At 37.7% G+C, this 16,400-nt stretch overlaps 1 protein-coding gene across 3 annotated transcripts in view; it reads left to right on the top strand.

The window, feature by feature from the left end:
* The window catches only part of CNTN1 (contactin 1), a 441,173-nt gene that overhangs the window by 320,429 nt on the left and 104,344 nt on the right, over nucleotides 1–16,400 (top strand). Inside the window, exon 16 of one of the 3 annotated variants that reach the window (XM_030939732.1) lies at nucleotides 10,486–11,781. The exons of 1 other annotated variant lie outside the window; for it this stretch is intronic. In XM_030939732.1, coding sequence (XP_030795592.1) covers nucleotides 10,486–10,565 — 80 coding nt within the window. In that variant the 3' untranslated portion in view covers nucleotides 10,566–11,781. Of the gene's footprint in view, nucleotides 1–10,485; nucleotides 11,782–16,400 lie in introns of those variants that run through there. One more of the 3 variants, XM_030939731.1, reaches the window with a different exon arrangement.

Raw genomic sequence — 16,400 nt, 5'->3', positions numbered from 1 at the left:
GTTTGGTTTTCTCTTCTTGTGATAGTTTGCTAAGAATGATGGTTTCCAGCTGCATCCATGTCCCTACAAAGGACGCAAACTCATCCTTTTTTATGGCTGCATAGTATTCCATGGTGTATATGTGCCACATTTTCTTAATCCAGTCTGTCACAGATGGACATTTGGGTTGATTCCAAGTCTTTGCTATTGTGAATAGTGCCGCAATAAACATACGTGTGCATGTGTCTTTGTAGTAGACTAATTTATAATCCTTTGGGTATATACCCAGTAGTGGGATGGCTGGGTCATATGGTACATCTAGTTCTAGATCCTTGAGGAATTGCCATACTGTTTTCCATAATGGTTGAACTAGTTTACAATCCCACCAACAGTGTAAAAGTGTTCCTATTTCTCCACATCCTCTCCAACACCTGTTGTTTCCTGACTTCTTAATGATTGCCATTCTAACTGGTGTGAGATGGTATCTCATTGTGGTTTTGATTTGCATTTCTCTGATGGCCAGTGATGATGAGCATTTTTTCATGTGTCTGTTGGCTGTATGAATATCTTCTTTTGAGAAATGTCTGTTCATATCCTTTCCCCACTTTTTGATGGGGTTGTTTGTTTTTTTCTCGTATATTTGTTTGAGTTCTTTGTAGATTCTGGATATTAGCCCTTTGTCAGATGAGTAGGTTGCAAAAATTTTCTCCCATTCTGTAGGTTGCCTGTTCACTCTGATGGTAGTTTCTTTTGCTGTGCAAAAGCTCTTTAGTTTAATTAGATCCCATTTGTCAATTTTGGCTTTTGCTGCCGTTGCTTTTGGTGTTTTAGACATGAAGTCCTTGCCCATGCCTATGTCCTGAATGGTACTACCTAGATTTTCTTCTAGGGTTTTGATGGTATTAGGTCTAACATTTAAGTCTCTAATCCATCTTGAATTAATCTTCGTATAAGGGGTAAGGAAAGGATCCAGTTTCAGCTTTCTACTTATGGCTAGCCAATTTTCCCAGCACCATTTATTAAATAGGGAATCCTTTCCCCATTTCTTGTTTCTCTCAGGTTTGTCAAAGATCAGATGGCTGTAGATGTGCGGTATTATTTCTGAGGACTCTGTTCTGTTCCATTGGTCTATATCTCTGTTTTGGTACCAGTACCATGCTGTTTTGGTTACTGTAGCCTTGTAGTATAGTTTGAAGTCAGGTAGCGTGACGCCTCCAGCTTTGTCCTTTTGACTTAGGATTGTCTTGGCAATGCGGGCTCTTTTTTGGTTCCATATGAACTTTAAAGCAGTTTTTTCCAATTCTGTGAAGAAACTCATTGGTAGCTTGATGGGGATGGCATTGAATCTATAAATAACCTTGGGGAGTATGGCCATTTTCACGATATTGATTCTTCCTATCCATGAGCATGGTATGTTCTTCCATTTGTTTGTGTCCTCTTTGATTTCACTGAGCAGTGGTTTGTAGTTCTCCTTGAAGAGGTCCTTTACATCCCTTGTAAGCTGGATTCCTAGGTATTTTATTCTCTTTGAGGCAATTGTGAATGGAAGTTCATTCCTGATTTGGCTCTCTGCTTGTCTGTTGCTGGTGTATAAGAATGCTTGTGATTTTTGCACATTAATTTTGTATCCTGAGACTTTGCTGAAGTTGCTTATCAGCTTAAGGAGATTTTGGGCTGAGACGATGGGGTTTTCTAAATATACAATCATGTCATCTGCAAACAGGGACAATTTGACTTCTTCTTTTCCTAACTGGATACCCTTGATTTCTTTCTCTTGCCTGATTGCCCTAGCCAGAACTTCCAACACTATGTTGAATAGGAGTGGTGAGAGAGGGCATCCCTGTCTTGTGCCAGTTTTCAAAGGGAATTTTTCCAGTTTTTGCCCATTCAGTATGATATTAGCTGTGGGTTTGTCATAAATAGCTCTTATTATTTTGAGGTACGTTCCATCAATACCGAATTTATTGAGCGTTTTTAGCATGAAGGGCTGTTGAATTTTGTCAAAAGCCTTTTCTGCATCTATTGAGACAATCATGTGGTTCTTGTCTTTGGTTCTGTTTATATGCTGGATTACGTTTATTGATTTGCGAATGTTGAACCAGCCTTGCATCCCAGGGATGAAGCCCACTTGATCATGGTGGATAAGCTTTTTGATGTGCTGCTGAATCCGGTTTGCCAGTATTTTATTGAGGATTTTTGCATCAATGTTCATCAGGGATATTGGTCTAAAATTCTCTTTTTTTGTTGTGTCTCTGCCAGGCTTTGGTATCAGGATGATGTTGGCCTCATAAAATGAGTTAGGGAGGATTCCCTCTTTTTCTATTGATTGGAATAGTTTCAGAAGGAATGGTACCAGCTCCTCCTTGTACCTCTGGTAGAATTCAGCTGTGAATCCATCTGGTCCTGGACTTTTTTTGGTGGGTAGGCTATTAATTGTTGCCTCAATTTCAGAGCCTGCTATTGGTCTATTCAGGGATTCAACTTCTTCCTGGTTTAGCCTTGGGAGAGTGTAAGTGTCCAGGAAATTATCCATTTCTTCTAGATTTTCTAGTTGATTTGCGTAGAGGCGTTTATAGTATTCTCTGATGGTAGTTTGTATTTCTGTGGGGTCAGTGGTGATATCCCCTTTATCATTTTTTATTGCATCTATTTGATTCCTCTCTCTTTTTTTCTTTATTAGCCTTGCTAGCGGTCTGTCAATTTTGTTGATCTTTTCAAAAAACCAACTCCTGGATTCATTGATTTTTTGGAGGGTTTTTTGTGTCTCTATCTCCTTCAGTTCTGCTCTGATCTTAGTTATTTCTTGCCTTCTGCTAGCTTTTGAATGTGATTGCTCTTGCCTCTCTAGTTCTTTTAATTGTGATGTTAGAGTGTCAATTTTAGATCTTTCCTGCTTTCTCTTGTGGGCATTTAGTGCTATAAATTTCCCTCTACACACTGCTTTAAATGTGTCCCAGAGATTCTGGTATGTTGTATCTTTGTTCTCATTGGTTTCAAAGAACATCTTTATTTCCGCTTTCATTTCGTTATGTACCCAGTAGTCATTCAGGAGCAGGTTGTTCAGTTTCCATGTAGTTGAGCGGTTTTGATTGAGTTTCTTAGTCCTGAGTTCTAGTTTGATTGCACTGTGGTCTGAGAGACAGTTTGTTATAATTTCTGTTCTTTTACATTTGCTGAGGAGTACTTTACTTCCAATTATGTGGTCAATTTTGGAATAAGTGCGATGTGGTGCTGAGAAGAATGTATATTCTGTTGATTTGGGGTGGAGAGTTCTATAGATGTCTATTAGGTCCGCTTGGTGCAGAGATGAGTTCAATTCCTGGATATCCTTGTTAACTTTCTGTCTCGTTGATCTGTCTAATGTTGACAGCGGAGTGTTGAAGTCTCCCATTATTATTGTATGGGAGTCTAAGTCTCTTTGTAAGTCTCTAAGGACTTGCTTTATGAATCTGGGTGCTCCTGTATTGGGTGCATATATATTTAGGAGAGTTAGCTCTTCCTGTTGAATTGATCCCTTTACCATTATGTAATGGCCTTCTTTGTCTCTTTTGATCTTTGATGGTTTAAAGTCTGTTTTATCAGAGACTAGGATTGCAACCCCTGCTTTTTTTTGTTCTCCATTTGCTTGGTAGATCTTCCTCCATCCCTTTATTTTGAGCCTATGTATGTCTCTGCATGTGAGATGGGTCTCCTGAATACAGCAGACTGATGGGTCTTGACTCTTTATCCAGTTTGCCAGTCTGTGTCTTTTAATTGGAGCATTTAGTCCATTAACATTTAAGGTTAATATTGTTATGTGTGAACTTGATCCTGCCATTATGATATTAACTGGTTATTTTGCTCGTTAGTTGATGCAGTTTCTTCCTAGCCTCGATGGTCTTTACATTTTGCCAAGTTTTTGCGATGACTGGTACCGGTTGTTCCTTTCCATGTTTAGGGCTTCCTTCAGGGTCTCTTGTAAGGCAGGCCTGGTGGTGACAAAATCTCTAAGCATTTGCTTATCTGTAAAGGATTTTATTTCTCCTTCACTTATGAAACTTAGTTTGGCTGGATATGAAATTCTGGGTTGAAAATTCTTTTCTTTAAGAACGTTGAATATTGGCCCCCACTCTCTTCTGGCTTGTAGAGTTTCTGCCGAGAGATCTGCTGTTAGTCTGATGGGCTTCCCTTTGTGGGTGACCCGACCTTTCTCTCTGGCTGCCCTTAAGATTTTTTCCTTCATTTCAACTTTGGTGAATCTGGCAATTATGTGTCTTGGAGTTGCTCTTCTGGAGGAGTATCTTTGTGGCGTTCTCTGTATTTCCTGAATTTGAATGTTGGCCTGCCCTACTAGGTTGGGGAAGTTCTCCTGGATGATATCCTGAAGAGTGTTTTCCAACTTGGTTCCATTTTCCCCCTCACTTTCAGGCACCCCAATCAGACGTAGATTTGGTCTTTTTACGTAATCCCATACTTCTTGCAGGCTTTGTTCATTTCTTTTTCTTCTTTTTTCTTTTGGTTTCTCTTCTCGCTTCATTTCATTCATTTGATCTTCAATCGCTGATACTCTTTCTTCCAGTTGATCGAGTCGGTTACTGAAGCTTGTGCATTTGTCACGTATTTCTCGTGTCATGGTTTTCATCTCTGTCATTTCGTTTATGATCTTCTCTGCATTAATGAGTCTAGCTGTCAATTCTTCCACTCTTTTTTCAAGATTTTTAGTTTCTTTGCGCTGGGTACGTAATTCCTCCTTTAGCTCTGATAAGTTTGATGGACTGAAGCCTTCTTCTCTCCTCTCGTCCAAGTCATTCTCTGACCAGCTTTGATCCGTTGCTGGTGATGGGCTGCGCTCCTTTGCAGGGGGAGATGCGCTCTTATTTTTTGAATTTCCAGCTTTTCTGCCCTGCTTCTTCCCCATCTTTGTGGTTTTATCTGTCTCTGGTCTTTGATGGTGGTGACGAACTGATGGGGTTTTGGTATAGGTGTCCTTCCTGTTTGATAGTTTTCCTTCTGACAGTCAGAAGGACTCTCTGTTGGTCTGTTGGAGATTGCTTAAGGTCCACTCCAGACCCTGTTTGCCTGGGTATCAGCAGCAGAGGTTGCCGAAGATAGAATATTGCTGAACAGCGAGTGTACCTGTCTGATTCTTCCTTTGGAAGTGTCCTCTCAGGGGTGTACTCCACCCTGTGAGGTGTGGGGTGTCAGACTGCCCCTAGTGGGGGATTTCTCCCAGCTAGGCTACTCAGGGGTCAGGGACACACCTGAGCAGGCAGTCTGTCCGTTCTCAGATCTCAACCTCCGCGTTGGGAGATCCGCGGCTCTCCCCAAAGCTGTCAGACAGAGTCGTTCGCGTCTGCACCGGCTCCCGCTACTTCCCCTGTTGGTATTCAGCTGTGCGCTGTCCCCAGAGGTGGAGACTACAGAGACAGGCAGGCTTCCTTGAGCTGCTGTGAGCTCCACCCAGTTCGAGCTTCCCAGCGGCTTTGTTTACCTACTTAAGCCTCAGCAATGGCGGGCGCCCCTCCCCCAGCCTCGCTGCTGCCTTGCGGATAGATCGCGGCAGACTGCTGTGTTAGCAGTGAGGGAGGCTTCGTGGGCGTGGGACCCTCCCGGCCAGGTGTGGGATATATTCTCCTGGAATGCCTGTATGCTTACAGCGCAGTATTGGGGTGGGAGTTACCCGATTTTCCAGGTGTTGTGTGTCTCAGTTCCCCTGGCTAGGAAAACGGATCCCCTTCCCCCTTGCGCTTCCAGGTGAGGCGATGCCTCGCCCTGCTTCAGCTCTCGCTGGTCAGGCTGCAGCAGCTGACCAGCACCGATTGTCCGGCACTCCCTAGTGAGATGACCCCAGTACCTCAGTTGAAAATGCAGAAATCACCGGTCTTCTGTGTCGCTCGCGCTGGGAGTTGGAGACTGGAGTTGTTCCTATTCGGCCATCTTGCTCCGCCCCACATTATTTTAAATTTTAAGATAGGTCTTGAAAATTATCTATATTAATACTTCATCTTACAAATTCAAAACTTAAAATATGAAGGTTAGAAGAAACTATGTCATGCGCTAATATAAATTTAGATTTTTCTTTCCCTCCTCACTAGAGTACAGTGAGAAAAGCTCCCGTGGAGGAGTTCTTCTTTTCTGCAATTAATTACTCCCAGGTCTCTTATAATCAAACTGGTCAACTTTTGGCAAACTGGAATTTCTTTTTTGCTGCACATTTAGTGTGTATCCACGGTTCCCTGAAAAAATAAACGGCCATGGGAGGCTGAGGCAGAATTGCTTGAACCCAGGAGAGCTAAGATCATGCCACTGCACTCCAGCCTGGGCAGTAGAGCGAGACTCCATCTCAAATCATCATCATCATCATCATCATCAGCCTGGTGCAATGGCTCATGCCTGTAATCCCAGCACGTTGGGAGGCCAAGGCAGTTGGATCACGAGGTCAGGAGCTCGAGACCAACCTGGCCAATATGGTGAAACCCCGTCTCTATTAAAAATAAAAAAAAATTATTGGGTGTGGTGGCACATGCCTGTAGCCCCCCTGCTTGGGAGGCTGAGGCAGGAGAATCACTTGAACCCAGGAGGTAGAGGCTGCAGTAAGCCGAGATCGTGCCACTGCACTCTAGCCTGGGTGACAGCGACTCTGTTTCAAACAAACAAACAAACAAACAAACAAACAAAAAAACCCTTTTACCACTCAGTTTGATTCCAGGGAGACAGTAGGAAAGCTTTACAGAATTTAGCAGGTCATTGGAGCTTTTAGACACTGCATCCACTTCAGTGCTCCATATTGATTCATACATCCATGTGTATTTACCAGACAATTATGCCAAATTAGGCTACAATTATGCCAATAATGTCAAAGTTCAAGAGCAATACAGATAATCAGTGATACCTAAAAGTCTCGATGAATATGAATAAATGGCAATTAGTTCATATTTTGAAAGTAATTGTGGTTTATGTTGGTAAAATACTGTATTTTTCCAACTCGAATCTTTAGACTGTGTAAAGGTATATATAAAATGATGAATATAAAATAAAAATATATAATTATATAATGTATAATATGATACATAGCTACATAGCATGTTATAATAAAAGATGTGTTGTATGTCATATAACATGTATTGATTATATCATAAAAGGATATATAACATTTATTAAATACATTGTTTGCCAGATTTAATTTTAAAGGACAGGTATCATTACTGTATTATATTCGTTTTACACATGAGAAAATTGAATCTAATGAGGCTAAGTTAATCATTCAAGGTCATAAAGCTACTAAGTGGAAGAACAAGTTTTGAATGCAGACAGTCTAATTTCAGGTATAACACCCAGCTCATGGCTGTAGCACACTATAACTAAACATTAACCCAAATATATTCAATGTGATAAAATAATCAATGTGGAAAAGCTAAACTGCAGGCCTTTTACTTTCTTGGCAACAAATGTTTATTCTATAGAAAGTGATGCTGATCTTGCTAGTTTATTTTTGCTCATGTTATATTTATGGCTGGCCTATTACAAGAGAAACTATAGTAGTTAATTTTTTTCAACCAGTCAACTTTATACGGTTATAATTACAGTGGCAAAATCAGTAAATGAATTGTACTGGATGGCTTGAAAGCTTGATTTTATAATGTGTTCTTTGGCCTAAAAATAGGTAAATGAAATTTTGATGTGTGTTTTCCTGCTTTTTTAAAATAACATATAATTCATACAGTTAAAAATAGTTCATTCAGAGTATTTAAATATCTGAGATTATAATGTCTACACCTATAGGACTTTCCTATAAATTTTACCGTGTCGTCCTACAAAATTGCTATGAGGTGGTAGTACAAGGACTGTTATTTCCATTTCATAGGCAAAGGAAGCTTAAAAAAGAAAAAAATATATATTTTCTGCTATCAGTTATAAAGCCAGAATGTGGCCAGATACTAGTGTTCCAAATTCAACTACATGGACATGCTTTTCCCTTCTTGATGTTTAACTTTCCCAAAGACAGAAGTCAGATCATATAATTTTGTATTGTGCATCTCTATCATTGTTGGTACATGGTTTAATTTGTCAAATTAATTCGATCGTTCCCTCAACACTCTGAGTTACTGATAATTCCAAGTTAAGTTAGAGAGTAGAGTAACATTTTAGCTTGTTTAAAATTAGAATTTCATTAATAGCTTCCCTTTTCAGCTCATTTTACTAAATAAGACAAAAACACCTTAGCCTCATTGCTGAAAATATAACCAAGAAAAAACTTAACGACATAAAATCCCTTTCAAGCAGTTTTATTACCTATGATTTCTGTGCAGTCTGCCATTTCCAGTCTCATTACTATGCAATGCTTTCTTGATGGAGCCTTTTGCAGGCTTGCTTCCCACCCAGTTTCTGGAAATTTAATTTGGTCACAAAAGTTTGGGCAACTACACAAATTAGAATGAAGGAAACTCAGAGAAAGCTTTTACCCTCTAAACTCATGATCAGTTTATGAAGCTACAGAGAGATTTTAGTGCTTTTGAATTCCTACAATAGCTTCTGCAACTGTAATTGTCACTATTGGGATTAAATGAAACATACACAGAGAGAGAAAGAAGTATTTAAGTATTCTGCAACGGACGCTGAGCTAGGATACCCCATTAGATCACAGCAGCAGGGAGTAGTTCTCAATCTTTTCTCTGCGAGCGCTTTTCCATCATCACGTTTAACTGTACACAATACTCTCATAATTGGTTGCAGATTCTGGCATAAATCCAAAAAAACTTTTTACCCTAAAAAGCACAACACTATTTTAATTGTTATTTGCCTAATGACAGTTAACAGTGATGATCACTGTGTGGACATGGGAAGACATAAGGGAGTGGCTGAGGTTCATGTGCATTTCCCAGGGCACCCCTGAAGAGCCAACACCTTCACTTGAAAGTGCATTGGGATGCAAGTGAGTGAGAGTTGGCATGCGACAGGGATAACTTTGAATCTACTTTATACTTTGGAAAAAAAAATGCAGAAACTTCTGAATTCTCAATATTATTAGTAGCAAATTACTTGTGATACGCCAGAGTGTAGCAATCCCTTGTGTAATTATTCCCAGAATGGTCTAAGGTCCATCACACTGAAGAACCCACTTCTGAGCATCCGCTCCCTGCACTCTTAGTGATGCTCAACAATGAGAGCTTGACCCCACCCCTCCTTCACACATTCCTGAGAATTTCTCCAGAAGAAAGGAACTGTTACTGATAGAAACATGTCAGATCCCGCTGATGTGTAGGGTCTAAGCAACTTGGAAGACCACTATTTGATATCTTCCTACATTGTCTGGTAGATACAGTGACTAATTCAAGGAAATGGTACCCTTCTCTGGAGGAGTTTAGGGAGGCTCCCTTGGTGACTGTTCATAGCCCCCACTTTTCAGACTTAAAATCTCAAATCACAGAGAAGCAAACTGGTAAAATAGCAAAAACTACCCAAACTGCGTTTAAAAGAAAAAAAATAAAAGACTATAGCTAAAATTAGCATTTTCAGTTCTCATCAAAAGGATTTAAAATTTCATATGCTTAAAATGTCAAATGAGTCTTATGACCTTTTTTACTATTTACAGTAAGGACTGAATTTACAACAAGCAGTCAGCACAGGCAAGTTTTCCTAGATGATGTTTCTTCTATTTAAACAGCTATCTCCAGGGGACAGTAGTAGCTATAAAATGGTATAATTCTAATAATAACTATCCTTAGTAACGCGTAGGGGAATGAGGTAGGTGATCACTCTGTTAATTACATGGTTTTCTATAACAATAATGCTGTATCATTATACACATTATACACATACTGTTGTTAAATGATTTGCATGGTGTGATAGAAAAGCTGTGGCTCTTGCTAAACCAATTAGATATCCACTTTGCCTACCTAACCTGTGGTCTTAGGCTAGTCGATTAATCACTGTCAGCCTCAAATTCCATATTTATGAAAGAGAGTATGAATAGTTACAGTCCATACATTGTTCATGGCAACTTTTTATAAATATTTTGCTTTACTTCCTTCCCTTTACTATGAATGTATATATCGACATGAGAAATAAATAAAATATAACTCAAGACAGTTCTCACAAAACACAGCCTCAACCATTAACTTTTTTGAACCATTGCTTCAATCTATCCTCATTACTTTTTTTCTTAGAAGTCTTCAAGGCATAAGCATATGTTTTAGTAGATACACTTACACTATGTGGAATGAAATTTACAAAGCATCCATGAGATTTGTTTCATTTGTTTTTTGAGGAGCGACTTCAGTTACAACACTTGGTCTTTAGAAAGTCAGTCACTGTGTATGAGGGAAAGGTTTTAATTGGGCCACAGCTTGTGGCATCAGTCTTCTCCCTTTGGCCCCCTTTCCTCAGCGTGTAGGAGAAGATACCTTTCTGTGTTCATTCTTTCAACTTACCCATCAAGGAAATATAGCAAATCCCCCAAGTACATGGCTTGCTGCCCCTAATTGGGCATCCACACTCTCCCTTCAGCCTTGATCTTTCCTCTTGCAGGTAAAAACAGAAAAGGTGGAGAGAAAAACATGGTGGATTCCTTTCTCCCCGTCTGTGCAAGCCTGCCTCCAACCTGGTGATCGTTGACACTCACCATTTCTGTGCAAGACTTTTTTTTTTTTTTTTAACATATTATACTAGATTTGACTAACTCAGTCTTGTAGATTCTGCAGTTCCCCCTACCCCCAACCTAGTTCTTAGAGTATGTTTCCCCTTTTGAAACATTTAAACATACTTTGAGCATAAACATTTTTAAAAATATAACTATAATGCTTCACTAATACCTTAAAAACGCCTAGTGAACTAACTCAGTACATTATATAATGGCCAAGTGAAAGTTTTGTGTTTTCATGTCCTGTTTTTCTTTGAAATTATATAGCTCAGAAATTAGCTCATTATCTGAAAAATCTATGAAGAACTGATGAATTATATAATACAGGAGTATTGCCATTGAATGTACTGTTTGATTTATTCAAGCAGGTAATGAACAATGTTGTCAAACTCTCTAATGAGTCATCATAATTAGGACATAAGCTAAAAGGGGTGTTACTCTGGCAGTCTTTTTTTCTTAATCCTGGTGCCATACATATTCTTTGGCATTAAAGAATGAAAAGCATCAGTAAAAAACTGAAGTCCTACCATGGCTTTGTAGGGTTTTTGGAACAATTCCTGGAATTGGAAAGTGAAAATGGATAGCACGTGGAAGAAACCCTCATCTGAGTAGCAAGATTTTAGTAAAGACCACTAAGCCATTAACAGCATGCATTCATATTTAATTTTATTGATTCCTGCCATCAGCTTTTGTAGATCTTTTCTTTTTTGGTGGAATGTTCTGATTTTTATTGGAAGGACTTGAGTAGAAGTGGATGATTAAAATTGAGGAGTATATAATTCTTTCTGGTACTGCTTAAATGTTGTTGTTTGAAAATGCCTTCACTTTCCCCCTTTGGTGAAAGAGATGTGCTTAAAATTCTTATTACTTCACAATAAATAATTTTGATTTTCTCAGGTTTGTGTTTAGGTATGAATTTCTCATTTACTTCATCTAGCAATTCTCTCTGTGGTCAGAAGAACTCTGAAGAAAGCTTTGAGGGAAATGAATATAATTCTTAAATTATTATATGTGTATATATATATATATATATATAGTTTAGCTTTAAAAATAATTTATTAGTCATCATAAAGAAATAAATGTCTCTGACTCAAGATGTTACTTCTTTCTTTCTTTTATATTTTCTAGTCTCAATTACTGTTCCAAATGGAGCTATCTTAGAATTTAGACTAGAGATCCAGATTGTCATTTTTGTAAGATGTTTAAAATCAATTTGAGAATTTTCATGTGTCTGTAAACAGCACCATGGAGACATGTATGAATCATATTAAGGGCATCTTTCTATGTAGTCCATACTGAAATTATACAACTGAGACCAGATAGGAATATTGTTTTTTAAAGAAATAATAAAAATGTGAAAAGAAATCATAGGACAGATGTGACTTACACCAGAAAATGAAGGACAACCTTAAACTATATCAATATCAAGTAGAAGAATTATATAGATTCATTTATCTTCCTTTAGTCTTGTTCTTATTTCTAACTGGGATCTAAATTTACCTTTATCAATATCAGAGGTTAAGAAAGTTACCATACTCCTATTAAATGGTAGAGATATTTAATAATATTCAGCTTCATCTTAGTACAACTTCAAACATCAACATGATCACACAACATTGATTTGCATTTTAAAATAGGATATTAGAGCTATTGTCTTAGATAATTTTCAAGGCAAGAACAGGCCTGCAATAAATAATGAGGCTTTGACATTCCTTAGTAAAGAAGATGTCTCCTGCCCTAATATGACTGCCACTCAGTGATTTCAATTTTATGATTACTTGATTTAAAAAGGGAGGATAAATGCTTCTGAAAAGTTTTTTGTTTCCTTAACATTTCAAACTTTTCATTGAAATTTGTCATTTTGGTAAAAATAAACAGTGAACCACAGAATATTTGTACATGGTGCTTTGCTTTTAATTACTTACTAGGGAATTACCATTGGAAAAAAGAATGTCACCAGTGTTTTTCCTACTTACACCAGTTCTGCGGCATGAATATTTACATTAAATGTATGTGCTATATGTATTCCCCAAATAATCAGTAGTTTTGGGGGATTTATTTCCCACTATAGTTGTTTAGAAAACCAGTGTTTAAGAGGGAGAGAGCCGGTTAGGGCTACTACCTAAGTAGTGGCACCAACTCAAATGATTCGTGGGGTGTAGTCACAGCTACTTTACATCCTGTTTAGAAATTGAGACACGGGGATCCTAATTTCTAGTTTTCTATCCAATTTGATTTATAAAAAAAAATCTTGATTATTGAGAAAATATGGTCAGCTTATAATATGTGAATGGTCATTTGGAAAATTTATATATTGTTTTCTCACTATCTTTCCTCAAATGTCTAAATTCTTCTTCATCGAATATTACTACATTTTTAAAGCAGAAATGACAGAACTGATAAACAACTGTATTTCTCCTCATTTTTAAAAATTAGTTTACATATGAATGAGAATAAAAATCAAATCTATATTTTGTTCATACATAGGTATGTTTTTCTAAAAACATTAGTAAAATCCAGGAAAGATTACCAAATATCTTTATAGCGATCAACAAAGAGAGGGAATGTATTGAATATGAATTTATAAATGGATAATGTGTTTATCTTTACTTATCTGAGTTAACACAGAAATAAAGATTTAAAAAGGCACAATCGGCCAGGCATGATGGTACACACCTGTAATCCCAGCACTTTGGGAGACTCAGGTGGGTGGATCACATAAGTCCAGGAGCTCAAGGCCAGCCTAGGATCATGGTGAAACCTCATCTCTATAAAAATAAAAAATAAAAAATAAAAAATAAAAAAGCTATGATCAATATATTATAGTTCTTGTCATATTTTCCAAAATATTCACTTTTACAAAAGTAATTCATATTTTCCCCAAAAAGAAAGGTCAGCAACAGAAACCTAATAACATTTTTGAATGTGATACTGACAATGCTGTTTTAAAAATATTGCTTTTCGGATAGTTGTTGAAAATTTGGTCTCATGGCAAATTAATTGGGTTCAGATTCTAACTTGGACATTTACTTGCTGGGTGAACATGGCCATTTTATTTAACCTATTCCTGTCTGTTTCCTCACCTGTAAAATAGGAAAAATAAGAGCACTTACCTCACAAGGTTATTGGTAAGAACTATAAAAGATTTGGCGGTGACTTTGATATAAGTACTCAGAAAAAAGCATAATTTTTAGTAAAATATACAATATAAATTTCCCCTTTTTGAATCACTAATAATTTTATACCATGTACATTTTATATTGTTAGCAGTCCAAGTTCAAAGGGAACAATAGTGTAGACTTGTTGTCATCCAGGTAATTACTTGGAAGTCTTTTGCAGACAGGCATATTTAAGCTGTATAATCTGAATTTGAAAATGGATGTTATTTCATTTCGAGCGTGTTATACCAGAAAACCCTGTCTCTGATCCCATCTCTGTAATCTGTCACTGATTAGCTACGCCTCTCTGACAAGAGCCCTTCTAGTCTTCGGTATCCTTTTGTAAAATGGATTATTTAAATATATATATATTGGTTTTAGTGGACTCTTAAATGTATGTGATCTACCTTAAATATTGAAATGTTTCTATTATTTGTCTGTAGCATATAATTTAATTGTAAAAATGTTGAAAACATAAAGAAATTTAGAGAAAGAGAGTAGGGATGTGGCAAATGAGACTCTGCATTGAACCATGAATGACAGGAGATCATTCAGACCATTTCCCCAGTCCTTTACTAGGTAAAAAAGTGACAGAAATAAGTCTCAGTAGTTGTTTTTAGACTTGTTTTCTAGCCAATTTTGAAGAACCCCCAAGGTAAGAAACATAACACTAACAAGGACTTTGATAGATCATTATTTTTGTTTGGCCCATAGGTGAAATTTTATGGAACATTCTCAGTCAGCATTCTATAAGAGGGATTTTTAAAGCAAGATTGAAAGAATATAATGGGTGCAAAACAAGAATAGTAAGAGAGGGGGTCATGCATATAGGAAAGAAAGAATAGTCCATAGAGGCAGCCCCCATCTGAAGTACAGAAAGGTAGCCCAAAGAAGCGTAGCAATTTGAACACTATGATTTTGAATGGGAAAATAAGGAGCAAACAAATCAACACTGAAGTTTGTCCTGCCAACTGCAGTGAAAGAGGAATTCAATCAGCTGGATAGGCTGAGCACAATTAGTGGTATCCACTCTTGATGACATCCTGTCAGCATTTGGAAGAATTAGGAAACAGAAACAGCAGAAATAGTAGGGATATGATATATGAGTGTAATAAAATGTATTTCAAAAATGCTAGAGCATGGGGTAGGGAGAGGTGGTGACAAGAGAGGAGTGAAGATAAAACTATATTCATAAAAGCATAAAACAAAAAGCATGCTTTAAATAACTTTTTATTCCCTCCTCCATATTGTTCTTTTTCTCCTCTTTCGCCTCTTTCTAACTCCCCAATATTAATGTTAATGAGAAAAATGGATAAAAAGACTTTGCCAGGTCTAGTCAGAAAAATATTTCAGTTCTTCCCCTCACCACTTCAGATCTTTAATAATTCCAGTCAAAGAAAGAAAAAAAATAGAAGACTAATTTGTCATCTAATGTATCTAGGCATTTAAAATCAGATCCGATTCCAATGGTCTTTTTCAACTGACCAATTTCTCTCTTTTATGTTAACTTCGGGGTAAATAGTTCTTAGAATTGTTAGCTATCTGACTGAGAACAGCCTAAGAAACTGGAAGGAGATATCAGTAGAGTAATAGTGAAATAAACTACATGCATCATGCCATTTGCTTACATTTTCCCTGGCTTCCTTGAAGGATTTATGGAGAGTACATGGTAATGGAAAAGAAAAAGAAAAGAAAAAAGAAAAAAAGAGAAAAAAGGGAAGGGAAGGGAAGGGAAGGCAGGGAAGGGAAGGCGGAGGGGAGGGGAGGGGAGGGAAGGGAGAAACAAACTAACTCAGGGTTAGAATTATGCATGGTTAGGTTTTTTTCTTTGACAAAAGAATCAGAAGAGTGGTCAGTTCCTAAATGCCTTCCTTTGTGCTGAGAACCAAGTAGCTTTGTCATTTTATTTTCTATCTCAACACTTTTCTGTCCATTCTAAACAAAAAAATAAGCAAGTAACATCAGCCTACACTGCTTGAAAACCTTACTGCTGAGAGACACTGCAGGGCTGGCCCTGGGTTGAAGTCAGACTGTCCACGTTTGTCTCCATGCTCTATTTTTGCCACAGACTCATTCCTTAATACACAGAGTGTCTTCACATTCCCAAATTTTCCTCACCTATGTCAAAATTACTGGAAAACATTTTACTTTCTATGTTGTCCTATAAACCAAAGAGTATCTGAGACAAGTCTCAAGAAAGTTTATTTTGCCAAGGTTATGGATGCACCTGTGACACAGCCTCAGGAGGTCCTGACGACATGTTCCCAAGGTTGCTGGGATACAGCTTGGTTTTATGTATTTTAGGGAGACATGAGATATCAATCAACAAATGTAAGATGTACATTGGTTCCATCTGGAACAGCAGGACAACTCAAAATGGGGGGCTCCCAGATCATAGGTAGATTTAAAGATTTTCTGATTGGCAATTTGTTGAAAGAGTTATTATCAATAGAAAAGAATGTCTGTATTACCATACAGACTTGTGGGTGGTGGGGATCAAGGATTTCTCCTGCAGATGAAGCCTTCAGGTAGCAAGCTTCAGAAAATAGATTGTAAATGCTTCTTATCAGAGTTAAGAAGTCTGTTCTATCAATAATTCCCAAAGGGAAGAGGGTATAATGAGGCATGTCTGGCTGCCCCTTCCC

The sequence above is a fragment of the Rhinopithecus roxellana genome, chromosome 10, assembly GCF_007565055.1.
Source record: "Rhinopithecus roxellana isolate Shanxi Qingling chromosome 10, ASM756505v1, whole genome shotgun sequence".
NCBI lineage: Eukaryota > Metazoa > Chordata > Mammalia > Primates > Cercopithecidae > Rhinopithecus > Rhinopithecus roxellana.
This window is presented reverse-complemented; position numbering and strand designations above follow the sequence as displayed.